General features: G+C 54.6%; 1 protein-coding gene across 1 annotated transcript in view; it reads right to left on the reverse strand.

The window, feature by feature from the left end:
- The window catches only part of LOC135542910 (protein diaphanous homolog 3-like), a 1,769,082-nt gene that overhangs the window by 1,507,118 nt on the left and 249,464 nt on the right, over positions 1-12,500 (reverse strand). Inside the window, exon 10 of the mRNA XM_064970053.1 lies at positions 726-836. Coding sequence (XP_064826125.1) covers positions 726-836 — 111 coding nt within the window. The remainder of the gene's footprint in view (positions 1-725; positions 837-12,500) is intronic.

Here is a 12,500-nt window from a genome sequence, read left to right on the forward strand (position 1 = left end):
AGACCCCCTAAAACACCAGACAGAACATTACCCTCCTCTAGACCCCCTAAAACCCCAGACAGAACATTACCCTCCTCTAGACCCCAGACAGCAGGGTCTGAGTCCCAAAATGGCACCCTGTTAATTTGATAGTGCACTAGTTTTGACCAGGGCACATAGGATGTGTGGAATGAAGTGGTAAACTATGTAGGGAGCAGGCAGCGCTGTGGTGGCTGATTGATGCTGCCTCTGACGTTGTTTGTTTGTCTGGTGTGTGTGTGTGTGTGTGTGTGTGTGTGTGTGTGTGTGTGTGTGTGTGTGTGTGTGTGTGTGTGTGTGTGTGTGTGTGTGTGTTTTGTGATTGTGGTGCGTGTGTGTGCGTGTGTGTGCGTGCGTTTTGTGATTGTGGTGTGTGTGTGTGTGTGTGTGTGTGTGTGTGTGTGTGTGTGTGTGTGTGTGTGTTCCTTGCTTCTGGCGTTGTTGATAGAAGGTAAATGTTTAGGGCGGGCGGTGGAGAGAGAGAGAGGGAGCCGGCGGGGACAGACAACACAACCAGCCGCCTCGTAGCGACGCTCCCCGATTGGCTGCCTGGCGAACAGCATTGACAGAGACGTGTGACCTCTCCTCCGAGCCTTATAAATTATTTTGCCACGAAGCGTTCAACAATATTTCACTCAAGTGGACAACTAATTTAAATATGAATGTGTGCATGGCTTACAGCCATACAGCAACGATGCTCAGCTCACCGGGAAAATCTCTCGCAGGCCGGAGCGAATAAACTCATTCCTGATGTGAAGCCTGAAGTCCAGCTCGTCCGGAGACGTCACCAGAGCATTGATGAGCTGCATGCAGGCCACCTAGAATAAACACACACAGAGATAACATTCAGACTGGGGGAGGGAGGGAGGGGAGGGAGGGGAGGGAGGGAGGGAGGGAGGGAGGGAGGGAGGGAGGGAGGGAGGGAGGGAGGGAGGGAGGGAGGGAGGGAGGGAGGGAGGGAGGGAGACGTCACCAGAGCATTGATGAGCTGCATGCAGGCCACCTAGAATAAACACACACAGAGATAACATTCAGACTGGGGGAGGGAGGGGGAGGGAGGGAGGGAGGGAGGGAGGGAGGGAGGGAGGGAGGGAGGGAGGGAGGGAGGGAGGGGGAGGGGGAGGGAGGGAGGGGGGAAGGGGGAGGGAGGGAGGGAGAGACGTCACCAGAGCATTGATGAGCTGCATGCAGGCCACCTAGAATAAACACACACAGAGATAACATTCAGACTGGGGGGAGGGAGGGAGGGAGGGGGAGGGAGGGAGGGAGGGAGGGAGGGAGGGAGGGAGGGAGGGAGGGAGGGGAAGGGGAGGGAGGGAGGGAGAGACGTCACCAGAGCATTGATGAGCTGCATGCAGGCCACCTAGAATAAACACACACAGAGATAACATTCAGACTGGGGGAGGGAGGGAGAGGAGGGAGGGGGGGGGGGGAGGGAGGGAGGGAGGGAGGGAGGGAGGGAGGGAGGGAGGGAGGGAGGGAGGGAGGGAGGGAGGGAGGGAGGGAGGGAGGGAGAGGGAGGGAGGGAATAAACTCATTCCTGATGTGAAGCCTGAAGTCCAGCTCGTCCGGAGACGTCACCAGAGCACACACCCTGCCTGCACAAAGACGTGTGTGTGACAGTCATTTTGAGGGCAGTAGCAAGTAGGTAGAGGGAGGGAGGGAGGGAGGGAGGGAGGGAGGGAGGGAGGGAGGGAGGGAGGGAGGGAGGGAGGGAGGGAGGGAGGGAGAGAGGAGAGAGGGAGGGGAGGGAGGGAGGGAGGGGGGAGGGAGGGAGGGAGGGAGGGAGGGAGGGAGGGAGGGAGGGAGGGAGGGAGGGAGGGAGGGAGGGAGGGAGGGGGAGGGAGGGGGGAGGGAGGGAGGGAGGGAGGGAGGGAGGGAGGGGAGGGAGACGTCACCAGAGCATTGATGAGCTGCATGCAGGCCACCTAGAATAAACACACACAGAGATAACATTCAGACTGGGGGAGGGGAGGGGAGGGAGGGAGGGGGAGAGGGGAGAGAGGGGGAGAGAGGGAGGGAGGGAGGGGGAGAGGGAGGGAGGGGAGGGAGGGGGGAGGGGGGGGAGGGAGGGAGGGAGGGAGGGAGGGGGAGGGAGGGAGGGAGGGAGGGAGGGAGGGAGGGGAGGGAGGGAGGGAGGGAGGGAGGGAGGGAGGGAGGGAGGGAGGGAGGGAGGGAGGGAGGGAGGGAGGGAGGGAGGGAGGGAGGGGGAGGAGACGTCACCAGAGCATTGATGAGCTGCATGCAGGCCACCTAGAATAAACACACACAGAGATAACATTCAGACTGGGGGAGGGAGGGAGGGGAGGGAGGGAGGGAGGGGGAGAGGGGAGAGAGGGGAGAGAGGGAGGGAGGGAGAGAGGGAGGGAGGGAGGGGGAGGGAGGGGGGGGAGGGGGGAGGGAGGGGGGAGGGAGGGAGGGAGGGAGGGAGGGAGGGAGGGAGGGAGGGAGGGAGGGAGGGAGGGAGGGAGGGGAGGGAGACGTCACCAGAGCATTGATGAGCTGCATGCAGGCCACCTAGAATAAACACACACAGAGATAACATTCAGACTGGGGGAGGGGAGGGGAGGGAGGGAGGGGGAGAGGGGAGAGAGGGGAGAGAGGGAGGGAGGGAGAGAGGGAGGGAGGGAGGGGAGGGAGGGGGAGGGAGGGAGGGAGGGAGGGAGGGGGAGGGAGGGAGGGAGGGAGGGAGGGAGGGAGGGAGGGAGGGAGGGAGGGAGGGAGGGAGGGAGGGGAGGGAGACGTCACCAGAGCATTGATGAGCTGCATGCAGGCCACCTAGAATAAACACACACAGAGATAACATTCAGACTGGGGGAGGGGAGGGGAGGGAGGGAGGGGGAGAGGGGGAGAGAGGGGAGAGAGGGAGGGAGGGAGAGAGGGAGAGAGGGAGGGAGGGAGGGAGGGAGGAAGGGAGGGAGGGAGGGAGGGAGGGAGGGAGCATTGATGAGCTGCATGCAGGCCACCTAGAATAAACACACACAGAGATAACATTCAGACTGGGGGAGGGAGGGAGAGGAGGGAGGGAGGGGGGGGGGGAGAGGGGAGGAGGGAGGGAGGGAGGGGAGGGAGAGGGGGAGGAGGGAGGGAGGGAGGGGGGAGGGAGGGAGGGGGAGGGAGGGAGGGAGGGAGGGAGGGAGGGAGGGAGGGAGGGAGGGAGGGAGGGGAGGGAGGGAGGGAGGGAGGGAGGGAGGGAGGGAGGGAGGGGAGGGAGGGGGGGGGAGGGAGGGAGGGAGGGAGGGAGGGGAGGGGAGGGGAGGGGAGGGGAGGGAGGGGGAGGGGGGGAGGGGAGGGGAGGGGGAGGGAGGGAGAGACGTCACCAGAGCATTGATGAGCTGCATGCAGGCCACCTAGAATAAACACACACAGAGATAACATTCAGACTGGGAGGGGGGAGGGAGGGGAGGGGAGGGGAGGGGGAGGGGAGGGAGGGAGGGAGGGGGAGGGAGGGAGGGAGGGGAGGGGAGGGGAGGGGAGGGGAGGGGAGGGAGGGGGAGGGGAGGGGAGGGGGAGGGGAGGGGGAGGGGAGGGGAGGGGAGGGGGAGGGGGAGGGAGGGAGGGGGAGACGTCACCAGAGCATTGATGAGCTGCATGCAGGCCACCTAGAATAAACACACACAGAGATAACATTCAGACTGGGAGGGGGGAGGGGGGGGAGGGAGGGAGGGAGGGAGGGAGGGAGGGAGGGAGGGAGGGAGGGGAGGGGAGGGAGGGAGGGAGGGAGGGAGGGAGGGAGGGAGGGAGGGAGGGAGGGAGGGGAGGGGAGGGGAGGGGAGGGGAGGGGAGGGGAGGGAGGGAGGGAGGGGGAGGGAGAGCGTCACCAGAGCATTGATGAGCTGCATGCAGGCCACCTAGAATAAACACACACAGAGATAACATTCAGACTGGGGGAGGGGAGGGGGAGGGAGGGAGGGAGGGAGGGAGGGAGGGAGGGAGGGAGGGAGGGAGGGGAGGGAGGGGAGGGAGGGGGGGGAGGGGAGGGGAGGGGGAGGGGAGGGGGGAGGGGAGGGAGGGAGGGAGGGAGGGAGGGAGGGAGGGAGGGAGGGAGGGAGGGAGGGAGGGAGGGAGGGAGGGAGGGAGGGAGGGAGGGAGGGAGGGAGGGAGGGAGGGAGGGAGGGAGGGAGGGAGGGAGGGAGGGAGGGAGGGAATGTCTGTGTGTGTGTGTGTGTGTGTGTGTGTGTGTGTCCAGCAGAAGTCATGTTGGGTGAATGGAGTGAGTTCTCTCCTAAAGGACACCAGGACACATCTCTATTTTACTGTCGTCACAAGCTCTGAGTTCACAACAGCACACACAACCTCCCTGCCTGCACAAAGACGTGTGTGTGTGTGTGACAGTCATTTTGAGGGCAGAGCTCAGTCTGTTGGAAGACTCTCCCATGTGAGACGGGTTGTCAAGAGGAAACCTGGACAGACAGGAGCCAGTCCACTGGTCAGGAAAACACATTACAATCAATTATTGATCCTCTAACACTGATGCATTGGTGTGTGAAGTATAAAATAAGGATATGGTGAGGTGAAGGGGGGGTTAGAGAGAGAGGGAGAGAGAGAGAGAGAGAGAGAGAGAGAGAGAGAGAGAGACAGAGAGAGAGAGAGAGAGGGAGAGAGAGAGAGAGAGAGAGAGAGAGAGAGAGAGAGAGAGAGAGAGAGAGAGAGAGAGAGAGAGAGAGAGAGAGAGATAATATATAATATAATATATAATATATATAATATATAATATGACATTTTCAATGTCTTTATTGGTTTGAAACTTCTGTATGTGTGATGTCTACTGTTAATTTTTATTGTTTACCTTACTTGCTTTGGCAATGTTAACACATGTTTCCCATGCCAATAAAGCCCCTTGAATTGAATTGAATTGAATTGACAGACAGAGACAGAGAGAGAGAGAGAGAGAGAGAGACAGAGAGAGAGACAGAGAGAGAGAGAGAGAGAGAGAGAGAGAGAGAGAGAGAGACAGAGAGAGAAAGACAGAGAAAGAGAGACAGAGAGACAGAGAGAAAGACAGAGAGAGAGAGAGAAAAAGAGAGAGAGAGAGAGAGAGAGAGAGAGAGAGAGAGAGAGAGAGACAGAGAGAAAGACAGAGAGAGAGACAGAGAGAGAGACAGAGAGAGAGACAGAGAGAGAGACAGAGAGAGAGACAGAGAGAGAGACAGAGAGAGAAAGACAGAGAAAGAGAGAGAGAAAGACAGAGAGACAGAGAGAAAGACAGAGAGACAGAGAGAAAGACAGAGAGAGAGACAGAGAGAGAGACGAGCGACATCGTACAGCGACATCGTACAGCGACATCGTACAGCGACATCGTACAGCGACATCGTACAGCGACATCGTATAGCGACATCGTACAGCGACATCAATAGTGTTTGTGTTTTCACTCAGGGAGGGATGGATCCACTGTCTAATATATCACAGGGGAGTCATTTACACAGAGGGAACAGACACATCTAGTGATTAGATGGGACTAGGTAGAGAACAGACAGGGATCAGATGGGACTAAGTAGAGAACAGACAGGGATTAGATGGGACTAGGTAGAGAACAGACAGGGATCAGATGGGACTAAGTAGAGAACAGATAGGGATTAGACGGGACTAGGTAGAGAACAGATCGGGATTAGACGGGACTAGGTAGAGAACAGATAGGGATTAGACGGGACTAAGTAGAGAACAGATAGGGATTAGATGGGACTAGGTAGAGAACAGATAGGGATTAGATGGGAATAGGTAAAGAACAGACAGGGATTTGATGGGACTAGGTAGAGAACAGACAGGGATTTGACGGGACTAGGTAGAGAACAGATAGGGATTAGAATGGGACTTGGTAGAGAACAGATAGGGATTAGAATGGGACAAAGTAGAGAACAGATTGGGATTAGATGGGTCTAAATAGAGAACAGATAGGGATTAGATGGGACTAGGTAGAGAACAGACAGGGATTAGATGGGACTAAGTAGAGAACAGACAGGGATTAGATGGGACTAGGTAGAGAACAGATAGGGATTAGATGGGACTAAGTAGAGAACAGACAGGGATTAGATGGGACTAAGTAGAGAACAGATAGGGATTAGATGGGACTAAGTAGAGAACAGATAGGGATTAGATGGGACTAGGTAGAGAACAGATAGGGATTAGATGGGACTAGGTAGAGAACAGATAGGGATTAGACGGGACTAGGTAGAGAACAGATAGGGATTAGATGGGACTAGGTAGAGAACAGATAGGGATTAGACGGGACTAGGTAGAGAACAGATAGGGATTAGACGGGACTAGGTAGAGAACAGATAGGGATTAGATGGGACTAGGTAGAGAACAGACAGGGATTAGATGGGACTAGGTAGAGAACAGATAGGGATTAGACGGGAATAGGTAGAGAACAGACAGGGATTTGACGGGACTAGGTAGAGAACAGACAGGGATTAGATGGGACTAGGTAGAGAACAGATAGGGATTAGACGGGACTAGGTAGAGAACAGATCGGGATTAGATGGGACTAGGTAGAGAACAGATCGGGATTAGATGGGACTAGGTAGAGAACAGACAGGGGTTAGACGGGACTAGGTAGAGAACAGATAGGGATTAGACGGGACTAAGTAGAGAACAGATAGGGATTAGATGGGACTAAGTAGAGAACAGATCGGGATTAGACGGGACTAGGTAGAGAACAGACAGGGATTAGACGGGACTAAGTAGAGAACAGACAGGGGTTAGATGGGACTAAGTAGAGAACAGATAGGGATTAGATGGGACTAGGTAGAGAACAGACAGGGATTAGACGGGACTAGGTAGAGAACAGACAGGGATTAGACGGGACTAGGTAGAGAACAGATAGGGATTAGACGGGACTAAGTAGAGAACAGATAGGGATTAGACGGGACTAGGTAGAGAACAGACAGGGATTAGACGGGACTAGGTAGAGAACAGATAGGGATTAGACGGGACTAGGTAGAGAACAGATAGGGATTAGACGGGACTAGGTAGAGAACAGATAGGGATTAGACGGGACTAGGTAGAGAACAGATAGGGATTAGATGGGACTAGGTAGAGAACAGACAGGGATTAGATGGGACTAGGTAGAGAACAGATAGGGATTAGACGGGACTAGGTAGAGAACAGATCGGGATTAGATGGGACTAGGTAGAGAACAGATCGGGATTAGATGGGACTTGGTAGAGAACAGATAGGGATTAGATGGGACTAGGTAGAGAACAGATAGGGATTAGAATGGGACTAGGTAGAGAACAGATAGGGATTAGACGGGACTAAGTAGAGAACAGATAGGGATTAGATGGGACTAAGTAGAGAACAGACAGGGATTAGATGGGACTAGGTAGAGAACAGATAGGGATTAGATGGGACTAAGTAGAGAACAGATAGGTATTAGAATGGGACAAAGTAGAGAACAGATTGGGATTAGATGGGTCTAAATAGAGAACAGACAGGGGTTAGACAGGATGAATTAAACATTTGGGGGGTAAACACTTCATCTCAGTCTCCTTGTGGGATATGAAATATGGACTGTATTTCTGTTTCATGGTTTCATCAAATCATTTGGCTTTGGTGAAAAAGACTGAAGAAATTTACACAAATAAATAAAACATTAATTTCAGTGTTTATTAATATACATATCTGTTAGATGGGACTCATCCGCCCTACATATCTGTTAAATGGGACTCATCCACCCTACATATCTGTCAGATGGGATTACTTCTGTTTTCCATCACCCCAAAAATATCCACCCTCCAGTCAGACCAGTCCATCCACCCTCCAGTCAGACCAGTCCATCCACCCTCCAGTCAGACCAGTCCATCCACCCTCCAGTCAGACCAGTCCATCCACCCTCCAGTCAGACCAGTCCATCCACCCTCCTGTCAGACCAGACCAGACCATCCACCCTCCAGTCAGACCAGTCCATCCACCCTCCAGTCAGACCAGTCCACCCACCCTCCAGTCAGACCAGTCCATCCACCCTCCAGTCAGACCAGTCCATCCACCCTCCAGTCAGACCAGTCCATCCACCCTCCAGTCAGACCAGTCCATCCACCCTCCAGTCAGACCAGACCAGTCCATCCACCCTCCAGTCAGACCAGACCAGTCCATCCACCCTCCAGTCAGACCAGTCCATCCACCCTCCAATCAGACCAGTCCATCCACCCTCCAGTCAGACCAGACCAGTCCATCCACCCTCCAGTCAGACCAGACCAGTCCATCCACCCTCCAGTCAGACCAGTCCATCCACCCTCCAGTCAGACCAGTCCATCCACCCTCCAGTCAGACCAGTCCATCCACCCTCCAGTCAGACCAGACCAGTCCATCCACCCTCCAGTCAGACCAGACCAGTCCATCCACCCTCCAGTCAGACCAGTCCATCCACCCTCCAGTCAGACCAGACCAGTCCATCCACCCTCCAGTCAGACCAGTCCATCCACCCTCCTGTCAGACCAGTCCATCCACCCTCCAGTCAGACCAGTCCATCCACCCTCCAGTCAGACCAGTCCATCCACCCTCCAGTCACACCAGTCCATCCACCCTCCAGTCAGACCAGTCCATCCACCCTCCAGTCAGACCAATCCATCCACCCTCCAGTCAGACCAATCCATCCACCCTCCAGTCAGACCAGTCCATCCACCCTCCAGTCAGACCAGTCCATCCACCCTCCAGTCAGACCAGTCCATCCACCCTCCAATCAGACCAGTCCATCCACCCTCCAGTCAGACCAGACCAGTCCATCCACCCTCGTCAGACCAGACCAGTCCATCCACCCTCCAGTCAGACCACACCAGTCCATCCACCCTCCAGTCAGACCAGTCCATCCACCCTCCAGTCAGACCAGTCCATCCACCCTCCAGTCAGACCAGACCAGTCCATCCACCCTCCAGTCAGACCAGTCCATCCACCCTCCAGTCAGACCAGTCCATCCACCCTCCAGTCAGACCAGTCCATCCACCCTCCAGTCAGACCAGACCAGTCCATCCACCCTCCAGTCAGACCAGTCCATCCACCCTCCAGTCAGACCAGTCCATCCACCCTCCAGTCAGACCAGACCAGTCCATCCACCCTCCAGTCAGACCAGTCCATCCACCCTCCAGTCAGACCAGACCAGTCCATCCACCCTCCAGTCAGACCAGTCCATCCACCCTCCAGTCACACCAGTCCATCCACCCTCCAGTCAGACCAGTCCATCCACCCTCCAGTCAGACCAGACCAGTCCATCCACCCTCCAGTCAGACCAGTCCATCCACCCTCCAGTCAGACCAGTCCATCCACCCTCCAGTCAGACCAGTCCATCCACCCTCCAGTCAGACCAGTCCATCCACCCTCCAGTCACACCAGTCCATCCACCCTCCAGTCAGACCAGTCCATCCACCCTCCAGTCACACCAGTCCATCCACCCTCCAGTCAGACCAGTCCATCCACCCTCCAGTCAGACCAGTCCATCCACCCTCCAGTCAGACCAGTCCATCCACCCTCCAGTCAGACCAGACCTGTCCATCCACCCTCCAGTCAGACCAGACCAGTCCATCCACCCTCCAGTCAGACCAGTCCATCCACCCTCCAGTCAGACCAGACCATCCACCCTCCAGTCAGACCAGTCCATCCACCCTCCAGTCAGACCAGTCCATCCACCCTCCAGTCAGACCACACCAGTCCATCCACCCTCCAGTCAGACCAGTCCATCCACCCTCCAGTCACACCAGTCCATCCACACCCCAGTCAGACCACAGTGGAGCTCCTATCGTCTGTTCAGCAGCCTAGTCTACACGTTATCTCGTATTTATCCTCAAGTCTCGACACCTTCCTGAAGTCAACTGCAGCGTGGGAGTAGAGGGGGGTAACGAATCAGGGCCAAGCAGGGAACAGGGCTGCACCACACACACACACACACACACACACACACACACACACACACACACACACACACACACAGAGAGAGAGATAAGAATAGCAGAGAAGCGGGTGTGAGTTAATACAAGACGGGGTTAAAGGGGACCAGGGTCTCGTAGCTGAGAGGAGATAACAGACCATCCTGATGGATCCACACCACTAAAAGGTCTGGAAACATGACCCTGGTGTTTAATGATACCAGACCATCCACCCTGGTGTTTAATGATACCAGACCACCACCCTGGTGTTTCATGATACCAGACATCCACCCTGGTGTTTCAAGATACCAGACCATCCACCCTGGTGTTTAATGATACCAGACATCCACCCTGGTGTTTCAAGATACCAGACATCCACCCTGGTGTTTCAAGATACCAGACCATCCACCCTGGTGTTTCATGATACCAGACCACCACCCTGGTGTTTAATGATACCAGACCACCACCCTGGTGTTTAATGATACCAGACCACCACCCTGGTGTTTAATGATACCAGACCACCACCCTGGTGTTTAATGATACCAGACCACCACCCTCCTGTCAGACCAGACCACCACCCTGGTGTTTCATGATACCAGACCATCCACCCTGGTGTTTCATGATACCAGACCTCCACCCTGGTGTTTCATGATACCAGACCTCCACCCTGGTGTTTCATGATACCAGACCATCCACCCTGGTGTTTAATGATACCAGACCTCCACCCTGGTGTTTAATGATACCAGACCTCCACCCTGGTGTTTCATGATACCAGACCACCACCCTGGTGTTTCATGATACCAGACCACCACCCTAGTGTTTAATGATACCAGACCACCACCCTCCTGTCAGACCAGACCACCACCCTGGTGTTTAATGATACCAGACCATCCACCCTGGTGTTTCATGATACCAGACCACCACCCTGGTGTTTAATGATACCAGACCTCCACCCTGGTGTTTCATGATACCAGACCATCCACCCTGGTGTTTCATGATACCAGACCATCACCCTGGTGTTTAATGATACCAGACCATCCACCCTGGTGTTTAATGATACCAGACCACCACCCTGGTGTTTCATGATACCAGACCTCCACCCTGGTGTTTAATGATACCAGACCTCCACCCTGGTGTTTAATGATACCAGACCTCCACCCTGGTGTTTAATGATACCAGACCATCCACCCTGGTGTTTCATGATACCAGACCACCACCCTGGTGTTTAATGATACCAGACCACCACCCTGGTGTTTCATGATACCAGACCACCACCCTGGTGTTTAATGATACCAGACCACCACCCTGGTGTTTAATGATACCAGACCACCACCCTGGTGTTTAATGATACCAGACCACCACCCTGGTGTTTCATGATACCAGACCACCACCCTGGTGTTTAATGATACCAGACCACCACCCTGGTGTTTCATGATACCAGACCACCACCCTGGTGTTTCATGATACCATACCATCCACCCTGGTGTTTAATGATACCAGACCTCCACCCTGGTGTTTAATGATACCAGACCCCTACCCTGGTGTTTAATGATACCAGACCATCCACCCTGGTGTTTAATGATACCAGACCTCCACCCTGGTGTTTAATGTTACCAGACCATCCACCCTGGTGTTTCATGATACCAGACCACCACCCTGGTGTTTTATGATACCAGACATCCACCCTGGTGTTTAATGATACCAGACCACCACCCTGGTGTTTAATGATACCAGACCTCTACCCTGGTGTTTCATGATACCAGACCTCCACCCTGGTGTTTAATGATACCAGACCATCCACCCTGGTGTTTCATGATACCAGACCATCCACCCTGGTGTTTCATGATACCAGACCACCACCCTGGTGTTTCATGATACCAGACTCCTACCCTGGTGTTTAATGATACCAGACCTCCACCCTGGTGTTTAATGATACCAGACCATCCACCCTGGTGTTTCATGATACCAGACCATCCACCCTGGTGTTTCATGATACCAGACCACCACCCTGGTGTTTAATGATACCAGACCTCCACCCTGGTGTTTCATGATACCAGACCATCCACCCTGGTGTTTAATGATACCAGACCTCCACCCTGGTGTTTCATGATACCAGACCATCCACCCTGGTGTTTCATGATACCAGACCATCCACCCTGGTGTTTAATGATACCAGACCTCCACCCTGGTGTTTAATGATACCAGACCTCCACCCTGGTGTTTCATGATACCAGACCATCCACCCTGGTGTTTAATGATACCAGACCTCCACCCTGGTGTTTAATGATACCAGACCTCCACCCTGGTGTTTAATGATACCAGACCTCCACCCTGGTGTTTCATGATACCAGACCATCCACCCTGGTGTTTAATGATACCAGACCACCACCCTGGTGTTTAATGATACCAGACCATCCACACTGGTGTTTAATGATACCAGACCACCACCCTGGTGTTTAATGATACCAGACATCCACCCTGGTGTTTAATGATACCAGACCACCACCCTGGTGTTTCATGATACCAGACCATCCACCCTGGTGTTTCATGATACCAGACCTCCACCCTGGTGTTTCATGATACCAGACCACCACCCTGGTGTTTAATGATACCAGACCACCACCCTGG

Source organism: Oncorhynchus masou, chromosome 7, assembly GCF_036934945.1.
Source record: "Oncorhynchus masou masou isolate Uvic2021 chromosome 7, UVic_Omas_1.1, whole genome shotgun sequence".
NCBI classification, from domain to species: Eukaryota; Metazoa; Chordata; class Actinopteri; order Salmoniformes; family Salmonidae; genus Oncorhynchus; species Oncorhynchus masou.